At 42.6% G+C, this 10,700-nt stretch overlaps 1 protein-coding gene and 1 long non-coding RNA gene across 6 annotated transcripts in view; one reads left to right on the top strand and one right to left on the bottom strand.

The window, feature by feature from the left end:
* LOC121867704 (centrosomin-like) overlaps window positions 1-10,700 on the bottom strand; it is a 49,793-nt gene that overhangs the window by 1,880 nt on the left and 37,213 nt on the right. For 4 of the 5 annotated variants that reach the window (XM_042367732.1, XM_042367735.1, XM_042367734.1 and 1 more), the window contains 5 exons: window positions 10,383-10,580; window positions 6,790-9,666; window positions 5,256-6,240; window positions 4,437-4,943; window positions 2,354-2,371 (listed from right to left, as the gene is read on the bottom strand). In XM_042367732.1, coding sequence (XP_042223666.1) covers window positions 2,354-2,371; window positions 4,437-4,943; window positions 5,256-6,240; window positions 6,790-9,666; window positions 10,383-10,580 — 4,585 coding nt within the window. The remainder of the gene's footprint in view (window positions 1-2,353; window positions 2,372-4,436; window positions 4,944-5,255; window positions 6,241-6,789; window positions 9,667-10,382; window positions 10,581-10,700) is intronic. The other variant, XM_042367733.1, reaches the window with a different exon arrangement.
* LOC121867707 lies at window positions 37-2,226 on the top strand. Its single transcript, XR_006089224.1, has 2 exons — window positions 37-71; window positions 159-2,226. It is a non-coding gene; the product is annotated as an uncharacterized LOC121867707 (long non-coding RNA).

Raw genomic sequence — 10,700 nt, 5'->3', positions numbered from 1 at the left:
TGTAGGGTGTGTCAGGTGATCAAGGTGTTAGTGTAGGGTGTGTCAGGTGACCATGGTGTAGGGTGTGTGAGGTGACCATGGTGTTAGTGTAGGGTGTGTCAGGTGACCATGGTGTAGGTTGTGTCAGGTGATCAAGGTGTTAGTGTCGGGTGTGTCAGGTGACCATGGTGTTAGTGTAGGGTGTGTCAGGTGACCATGGTGTAGGGTGTGTCAGGTGATCAAGGTGTTAGTGTAGGGTATGGGTGTCGTGTACTTTAGTCTAACATGACAATTGTCACAGGTAATACCATTACCAATTTCTGCTATGTAAGACCAAGTCATGCACAGCCTCTGAAATCTTCCACTTGTAAACAAAGAGCAACAGTTCATCCATCCTACACTGGTGAACTTCTCTTAATTAATATTACCAATAACACTAGAGGGAAATAATGGGTCATAAGGTCATGCACTAAAGGAAAATTAATGTCATCTTTTTGTCTTCTTCAGGTGAGGAAATAACTCATCAATGAGAATTTGGAGACGAGGACCAATTGAACGGCCCGCTATGTTTCTGGACCTCACATTTCAATTTCTTCCTCTGGGGTCACCTAAACTCTGTCATCCACCAAGATCGTCCTAGAAATTGAAAGCCCAGAGACCTCGATGGCCATTCAATCGGTCCTCACTGCCAAATTTTCTTGACTTGTCATGATTCTCTTAAACGGAAGATGGGGGGAAAAAAAAAAAGTTAATTTTGCTATGGTACCTGACCTATGACATCCACTTAACACAGTGACTGACACTCTCTGGGTTACACCTTAAATCTTGTACCTGCCACTAAATAAAAATATCTAATTCCCCCCCCCCCAAAAAAAAGTTTAGTGTCTGGATATAATACAGTACATAAATTGAGGTATTATCTGGGGTAAAATATACACCTGAAAATAGTGTAACGTGGCCAGATGAGGACCTCTGACACTACACAAAATGAGACTTATCTGTTCCTCTGTCCATAATAAGAATGACAGAGCAGCAACCTTCACATGGCCTAAACTTTGTATATACTGTCCTCTGTGTTGTAGGCGGCTCAACTATGACACCAGATGATGAACACAGTGCCTCCCTCACAAAGCTTTACTGCAACACCTTTATGGCACAGCAAATGATAATCAATGCAACTGGTTTCATTCTCGTGAGCAAATGCAAACTTTTCAAATCAAAATAAAAAAACATTCAAAGTAAAATTCATGCAAAGGCAAAATGCAGTGGAAATGAAGGCAGTTAAAAATGAGAATAAATCACATAAAGAGTCAACTATTAACTAAGTGTATAAATTATAAACAAAGTCTATTATAAACCAGACATAAATCTTGGCAGTCAACCATTTATTACATTCTGTCTGTCGTGAAATTCTAAACTACGAGACATTGAGTGGGGCCCCGTCACCCGAGGCAGACACACGACAATCTAACTTTACCTGAACCACTTTAGCCACTGTATATTACTGAACACTTCTCAATATGATCATTATTGTCAAGATAAAACAGGAGCCAGACATAGAAACTCAGTTATGGTTAATGAATAAAATAAAATAGCAGTTCCTGAATGATTTTGTAATATATTATTTCCTGGTGTTTTGCCACAAAGTAAAACTCAGCTTAATGAAATGCATAAAATTATAAAACTGAAAATAACTTGTGAAAACTAAACACCATAAAATTAACGATGCAGAGTATAGCTAACCATCCTAGTTGTTGATCACTCAGTCAGGGAAGGAAGGTATAATTCTGTAACTCATAAGCCAATACTTGTACTGTAACTCATAAGCCAATACTTGTACTGTAACTCATAAGCCTTCTACATGCCAGGCACAACACTAAGACATGCCACTCATAACAGGGAGATCCAGATGGTAGCCTTTTAGTTATGGTAAAATACACAGGTTATACAGTAAGAATCTATCACCTGATCACAAATATTTACCCGGTCTTGGAATCATTAATCACGGTCAGTATCCTATTAACATTTTCGTATCAAAACCTTAATTGAAAAACATCAACGTAATTCATCTTAAATTCTATGTAAAATATTTAAAAGCAATCAGGTAAGAACAAATTAAGATATTAAACTGATTAAATGTTGTTGGCAAAGAAAAATTTAATACTGTGAACAACAATAGGAAAAGCATTATAGAGTTTTGCTTTGATGACAAATATTATGTCAGAACAATTAAGAAAATAAAACTTTTATCATTGATTAAATAATTCCTAAAACGTTTTTTAATCCTCGATGTAAAAAACCAAACCTGACTGGATCAACCCTTAATATACTGGTACTGTGCAAGATGACATGATCAGATTTATTGGGTACTCACTCAGGAACTGCTGGAGACCTGCAGCCATACAAGAGAACAATCAGCTTGGTGTTATGTGGTGGTGATAAACTAACACCTGTACTGTACACTTTATCCTCGACACCAGTACTTTATATAACCCCGGGACACCTTCAGGCATTAACCTCTATCCTCCACAAATATATTAACCATTAGTCTTGATTTAATGATCTGTGGATCTTAAAACATAAACTCTACAATGCGCCAAACTTGGACATTGTTTCACGTAATATTAACCCCCTCGCTGCCGGACGATCACGTATCACCCGTTCCACGACACGAGGAAACAGTTAAGTGAAGCCCCCTAACTCCAGCGCATTAAAAAATTTATTCCCTTTAATTTATGTTAAGTAGTCCCATATGTATAATTTTTCTGTGGGCAAGTTGAATAATAACCATAACATAATATTGGATGATGAAAGTTTTGTCATCTGGTAACGAATGGTTTGAAATTTCCCGGTCGGCCTGGTAGCAAGAGGGTAAAATTCATCTATATTTTGTGCATAATTCGTGATAATTTGACCATTTAATTACCAGAAACTAAAAACAAAGACTTGGTCCAGGAGTAACATAAGTACTGATGCCAAAGATCAAAATTTATAAGGGCTGTGATAAGCTTAGGATACACATATACTATATACAGGTACAGCCAATAAATAAAGTATCGACCACCGTGCGATAACTCAACGTAAATCTGCGGTTTTCGGCATCAGTGGCTTCTTGTTATTGTGGTCGATAAAGGTATCCCTCGGGCTAAGAACATTTGAAATACGAAAATCCACGGTTTTTCTATTTGAATATTTCTTTCTTATTTAACAAAAGCTTCCCTCATATACAGTACAAATTTTGGCCTCAGGAAAAATTAAAATCACATGCCCCCAGGAGTCATAGGGTGGCCATCATTATAAGCCCCCCTCCCTCCACCTCCCCCCATCTTTTGTTTCGTCATTTGTATGTGGGAAGTCATATTTTTTTATGCCTGTATTTGTGCCATCATTCATATTCTGTTCATCATGGCATTCAAGTGTTCTGCTGATTCTTTGGCTACAGAAAATGCATAAGACTAAGCTTGAGGTAATAAGGCATCCTGAATGTGGTGAGGGACCTACAAAGAGCAGCCCACCTTGTGATGATCCCTCACTGCCTTCAAGGTGATATACCAAAGTTACATTATACCTGTACTGTATTTTATATTTGTTTAATGTGTTAGGTAGTAAATTACAGTACCTGTACTGTAGTTAGCTAGATCATTTTGTTGTTCATGAATTGATTTCAAGTTCTTGGAGTATGATAATAGGGTTTTCTTATCATCAGGAAGCAAACCCTATTTTTCCCATGTTATTCAAGATCAGGAAAATTCACCCAACGAATAGATTCAAGGAACCTAACCCGTCTGTTAAGTGAGGGATACCTGTAATTATTTTACTGACTGTACACTGGGCAGGGGTTTTGTTTAAAAATAAAAGGTATTTTTAAAAATGCTGTACAGTACAGTACTGAACTAGACAAACATCTCAGATGTCATAAAACTAAATCATTTATAATCAGTCTTGGTTCTTTAAGTGGGTAAGGACAGAGGGTGTGTTAGTAATACACTATTGCTGTACAGTGAAGCTCTCCACCAGACTCAAGAAAAACCCCATTATGACTTTTACAATTTTTGGATGAACCTTAACATAACCCTGGTAGTGCTGTAGTGGTTTACCAGAGTCGAAGGCAAGCTGGCACACTAAGTATATATATATATATATATATATATATATATATATATATATATATATATATATATATATATATATATATATATATATATATATATATATATATATATATATATATATATATATATATATATATATATATATATATATATATATGCTTAGCATTACAGTATTTTACTGATGACCGGAGTAAATCATACTTGTTACTTAAATATCTTTTAAATGCTATTGTACAAGTCAAATGATAATGATTAAGCTTTATAATAAAACCTATTAACGAGTTAAGTGGCTTTGGTCTGGGAAGAGAACATTCATCGAATAACATAATACAAGACGTGACTTACTGGGTTGGGAGCACAATGGAGGCGGCGGGAGATCGCGAGCGGTGTGTACAATAGAGCGGAGCGTGCGGGTCCCTCTCTCCAAGCTGGAAAAGTGATAGTCTGATCCAATCCCCAGGTCAGGTGATTCCCCAGAAGTTGTACCCCCATCACCCTCTTCTTCAGGCACTAGTGGCTGGGCAGCGAACACCCCTTCACCAGAGTTGCCACTGTGAGAACGTCTGTTTCTCTTGCTGCTGTTGCCAGCAGTGGTCACTGTAGTGGTCGTACAGTGGAGGTTCTCTTTATCCTCGCTCCGGTGACTGCTCATCCGTTTACTGCCGTCTCGTCTGCGACTGCTGCTCGAGGCACGACGCTCTCGTCCTTTTTCTTTATCTACACGAGAAGAGGGACTGAGTGAGGTCTCTCTACCTTTCCACAGTACGCTTGGATCAGGTAATGGGTGGAAGAACTCTATGCTGGTCACACTCTCATGTGACGCCCGGCTGTCACTCGCATGTGGCACTACAGCTGTTGAGAAAGATGACAATGTTAAAATAAAACTGGAAAAAATACAAAAGTTTAATTTAAAATTTCTAGTCACTATTACTCTGCTCTTAAGCCTGTCTTGTATAAATACTAAAACTTACAGTCCAGTTTACAGAATAAAAAAAAAAAATAACTAAATCTCCTTCCTGCTGTTCCATCACTTTACCTAACACCATACAAGTGTTCTGGCAACATTCACTGTGTCACCAAGAAGCAGCAACCATCCTCACTCTCATGGCCTCATAGTTCTTAGCTCTAACATAACTGGAGGTGTATAGTACAGTATATACTTACAATCATCACACTGTGAAGTAGTTGGTGATGTGCTGCCTCGAACAACCTCAAGCTGGAGCTGAAGGTTTGAGGTGAGGCAGCGTTCTGACTCCAGTTCTGCAGTGAGTTGCTTCACCAGTGTTGTTTGTTCACTTATACACTGTTGTGAGTCTTCTGATGTTTTCTGCTTCTCTCTCAGGTTTCTCAATTCTACCTCAAAATTTTGAGCTTTACACTGTAGTTCGCTGTGGTCTCGCTGTAAGGCCGTGTGTTCATTTCTTAACTCTCTCGTGTTCTTTTTCTCACTGTCTGCCTGTTGAGCGACGTGAGCCTGACGAGACATCAGGTGTTCGACTCTGGCTCGTAAACTTGCCACTTCCTCCTGCAGGACTTGCATTTCCTTTTCAAAATGTTCCTTGTCTGTCAGCAGCTGTTTTCGCTCTTGTTGCAGAGTAACAACCGTAGCACGTTCGGCTTCAAGTTGCTGAAGAACGGAAATGTGCTCTTCTCCCGCTCCTTCCACGTCCTGAAGCAGACGAGCGTGGGTGGAGGCCGAGGCCAACTGTGCCTGAAGGCAGGCCCGCTCCCCGACGAGAGACAGGCGTTCTTTGTTGACCTGCAATAAGCGTGATTCTTGCTTCTGTAGTTCTAACTGTAATTTCTGCAGCTGTTCATCATTATCTGGGTTGTTTGCAGCATCTTTTTCAAGTTGATCAGATTTATCTACCAATTCTCTGATACTTTGCTCTTTCTCTGCCAGCTGTGCATCACGTTCCTTTATCAGTGACTCTTTCTCTTGTAAAAGTTGATGAGCTTTACATAAATCAGCTTTTGCAGCTGATGCTTCAGTCTGAGAAGCTTCCAGTTGTACTTGACAGTGTGCTAGATGGCCCTCACACTCTTGAAGTTTAAGTTCTATCTTGCTATATTTTTCCTGCTGCTCCCGAACTGCTTCCTGAGAACCCTGTAATCTATCTCGTGCTTCACGCATTTCCTCTTGAGCCGTCTGAAAATAAGTGAGTGAGATTTGTTACACTGTAGTGGTCACATGTTTGCAAAGGCCACAATAAAGTATTTCCAAGAAAAATAATTTCTAAACTTTTACCACTACAATAATCCCATGACTTAAACCTCAAACAAGTGTACACTTGAGGACTGACAGATACAGAATACTGTAAGTAACAATATACAAGTATGTGCAAGTGTTATTAACTTTACTGCCTGTGATGTAAACTGTGAAGACTGCTGCTGGGAGCATCTTGTACTGTACTGCAGTACATACTCTACCATCAGTGTGTCCAAAATAGTTTAAAGTTGATATGAATCTTCCTTACTGAAGCTCCTTCTCACATAATGTTAAACTGATTATATATGATAAAATACAGATTATATCTACAGGTGATCAGATTGTTGTAATAAATACAGTACCTCCATTTTCTCAATTAATGCTCTACGTCACAGGTCACTTGCAAGAGGGACAGGTAAATTAAATATTGATAAGTACAGACTTATAAATTTCACATTTTTGAAAACTGGAACAAAGAAAGTGACTGACCTGTAAAGCAGCAGTAAGGTGGTAGAACCTTGCTTCATCTTGTGGATGAGCTGTCAGTGCTGCTTCAAGTTGATCACGAAGATGATCATTATTGGCGATCGCTTCTTCTAGCTTAAGGCGGAGAGCACGGATCTCGTCTAACAGAGGCGCGGGAATTGCAAACGTCGGTGGAGGAGGCGGCAACGCGGGCACCTCTTCGGCGCCCACGGAGGCATCCACAGTCTCGCCCTTGTGTGTTTCGACGCTCTTATCACTAGTCATTGGTCTCTGTTGCTGATCTTGTGGTTCATGACCCATCTGTTGACTCAGTGTCTGGTATATGTTCAGTTCTGCACGGAGGGTGTCGTTCAGTTGTTCTACGGCGCGAAGTTTTGTGGACACTTTCCGCAGTTCTGCAACATCTGATCGTCGCTTGGAGACCTTTCCTTGTGTGGGCGCGGTGTTGGCAGTGCAGGTGGCGGTGTCCTCGTGCGCCGCCTCGCCGTCAGATTCTGAGGTGATGGCAGCCGACGTCCTCTGCTGACGCGAGCGCGACAGAGCTCTGTCTGGGGCACCTCCGAGGGTGCAGGCATCAAGGCCAATTCTGGCTAAAGACACATTTCTGTCAGGTTCACTCCATGCTTCACTCTCAGATGGTGATACTGGTTGCCAAGGTTGTTCAGGCACCACACAACTACCAGCAGCGCCATTTGTATTCTCTCCCCAAGGCTTGCGTCCTTCCACGCGGGTCTTCTCACCGGGCGTTACGTGCTGCTGGAAATAACCCAGGTGTCCGCTGTAGGCTTTTATCGCCGCGTCGGTAGAATAAGCACTCTTGACGGCACTCAGACTACTGCGATCCGATGCATGACATATCTCCAACTCCCTAATATCTGGTCTAACTTCACACTCACTGTCCTGGAGGAGGTGAAGAGGGGGTGGAGGTAATGTGTCAGAACAGTTACCTGCAGACTTGTGAAGGCTCTCTTGACTACTTGAATCATGAGTGTGTACTGTTGTCTGGGGGGACATAGCATGTACAGTACTCTGAGATGAAGCTGCCAGAGGGTTTAAACTACTCTGCCAAGAACTGTGTAGAGCTTGTTGACCATTGTCTTTATTCTGCTCGGCCCTAGACTCCAGAAGCTGGAGATCTCTGTGTCGTACTTCATCTTGAAGGCGTCCCACCTGCCCTCTTAACTCCCCAATTACCCCGGCTTGTTGTTCTACTTGCTGTGTTCGCTCTGCCAGCTTTTCACTGAGTACCGATACATTCTCGGCGATGGCGTCAATTTCTCTCGCCTTTTGATCGATCTGAGTGTTGAGTTGTGTGGCCAGCGCCTGAACAGCCGGGTCGTGGGAGTCCTCGGGTTGTAACATCGTCTCGTCGGGAAGACTGGCTATGGCCTCGTGACTGCTGGCTCCCAGGTAATCGTGCGTTTCGGAAAGACTGTCATCTCTCTGCAGGCTCCACGAAGAGACGGAACTCATCGAGCCGGAGAGGTGCGTGTCGTCACCGTGGTCGGTAAAGTCCATACCGATCATGAGAGACTGCGACAGGGAGCGAGAGAGCGCACGAGACTCGTTCAGCGTTTTGTGTAGCGAGGCCAACTGCTTTGGAGACAACTGACTTAAATTGATAAGTCCCTTTTCTTCCATTTCTAATATACGCTCCAAGAAGTCTGCCAACTCTTCCAGTCGAGTTCGAAGGAGATCGCACGCGTTGTGGGAGTCTGCGAGCCTCTTTCTCAGTGAGGCAATTTCCTGTTTGTGTCTTTTCAGAGCCTCTTGGTATTTGCGCACGGTAACTTCTGTCAGCTGTTGGTTTATCTTCTTCTTTGCATTATTTAGTTCTGTTCGCAGGACCTGTACCTGAGACTGGAAATCGTTGACTATTTCTCCGTGCTTACGTTCCTTTAGTAAGTTTTCCTCTTTGGTCTCCTCCAGCTGTTTCTTCACAGAACCCATTTGTTCATGTAGCTCAATAGTGGTTACTGGAGTGTTAGTTTGACATACTTGGTCATACAGACCTTGTAAACTGGAGAGTTTATCATTCAACATACTTCTCTCCAGGCGCAGAGCTTGTGCTTCACTTCTCACTTTACTCATTTCCAGATACAGCATCTGCACGGAAGCCGAACTGTCGTCGGTGAACGTCAGGTGTAACGGCCGGTTCACGGTGACCGCGTCGGCGCCTCCCGAGCCCGTAACTACCGTCAGGTGGGCGGCATTCTTGGGTTGGTCGGTCGTTAGGGTGTTTACCGCCGGCTGGCTGGCGGTCGGCGGCGGACACACGGCAGCTTTGTTGCCGTCGACGTTCTCGGTATTATCGCAGTTTAGTCGGGACTTCAGTCTCCGTAACTCGCTGTTCTTGGTCTCCAGTTCGTCCTTCAGACACTCAATCTGCTGCCGACGATCCGACGTTAAGGCACCGAGTTTTTCCTGCAGACGTTCCACCTCCCTGTTCCTCTCCCACAATTCACGATTCACCAAGTCCTGCATGTCGGCATTTTTCTTCTTCAGTTCTTCCTGAAGAATGTCCAGTTCTGCCCTCTTCTCCTTCAGTTGGTCTTTGGCTGCTGTTAACTCCTCCTCAAGACCCTGGACGAGTCCTTGATTGGTACGCAGTAGTCCTTCCCTGCTTGACATGTCACCGCGGAGTGCCTCAAGTTCTCCCTCCAGATGTGCCACCTGCTGGGCTTGTTCTCGCAGACGCAGTTCCCTCTCCTCGGTCTCCTTGTCGTGTTTACCTTGCTGACCTTCTAAGACTTTAATTTTTTCATCCAACTGTTTCTGTAGTCGGTTCACGCGTTCCTCGGCCTCCGAGAGAGAGTGTTTGTGTTCCGCCCTTATTGCCAGAACCTCATTCTTGCGCGACTCCAATTCGGCCCACAGCCGCTGTAAACCAGACAGTTTCGGTATTGTTAACAAGTAATAGAAAAGTGTTCCTTAAATTACAATTTTCCAAGAGTAAGTGAGGTATAGTTTAAAGTTGCTCACCTGAATATATTTGACCTCCATGTTGTTAGTGTGACACTCAACATCAGGGTCATGCCACCAGCTCCCTCACACACAACTCACCAATAATATTACCCAACAAAGGCTTCATAAAAAAAAAGTAAAAATAAAAAGCAAAGTTTATTTTGCATAAAAAAATATTAAACATCAATTACAAACACAAAGACAACATTATTTATTGAATATTATTACCAAGTTTATATTTTTCATTCTTATAGGCAATTTCCCATTATGAGGCGGATGGGGTGGCCATATAATAAGAATAATTAACACGTACTGTACTGTACATTTCACTGAACATTATTACAGTTGAGAGCAAAACAAGAAGTAGCTAACACACACCCAGAGCCTCAAGAGAGATCATAAGTGTCTTGTAAAACTTGATACCTAAGATTGTGGTGTAGTGTGGCAGGTGTGAACTGCATCTCACAGGGGTTGGTTGGTGGGGTCAAATAATAACTATCATTACCACTCTGATAACAGTCTGCAGTAGTGGCAGGTTTGTGTAACTGCTCATACAAGGCTGGTTGGTGAGCCTCCTCCCACACTGTACTGGCTGGGGTCACATCTTCAGCACACCGGTAATGGCGTCTTACCTCATTCTCCTCCTCTGCCATTTCTTTGACGCCGTCCTCGCCGCCGCTGGTCTCCGCCTCCCACTTGGCCTTGTTGAGCATGTCGAGAGCCTCCTTCAGCTCTGCCACCAGGTCCCGGATCTTCTTCTCCTTGCGCTTTACTTCCTTCCTGAGAGCCGCGATCTCCTTATCTCGAGCTTGAACTTCTTCAGCAAAAGTCTGTAAGGGAAAATATTTATAAATACCCCCCAAAATATAATATAACTTTGCAAATGACAAAGGCGAAAAAAAAAATCTAAGCTACATCGCTTTACCATAAAATATGGTTTCATTGTGGTA

The sequence above is a fragment of the Homarus americanus genome, unplaced genomic scaffold (assembly GCF_018991925.1).
Source record: "Homarus americanus isolate GMGI-L3 unplaced genomic scaffold, GMGI_Hamer_2.0 scaffold46583, whole genome shotgun sequence".
Taxonomy (NCBI): domain Eukaryota; kingdom Metazoa; phylum Arthropoda; class Malacostraca; order Decapoda; family Nephropidae; genus Homarus; species Homarus americanus.
Note: the sequence above shows the minus strand (reverse complement) of the source record. Positions and strands in the feature narration are given on the sequence as shown.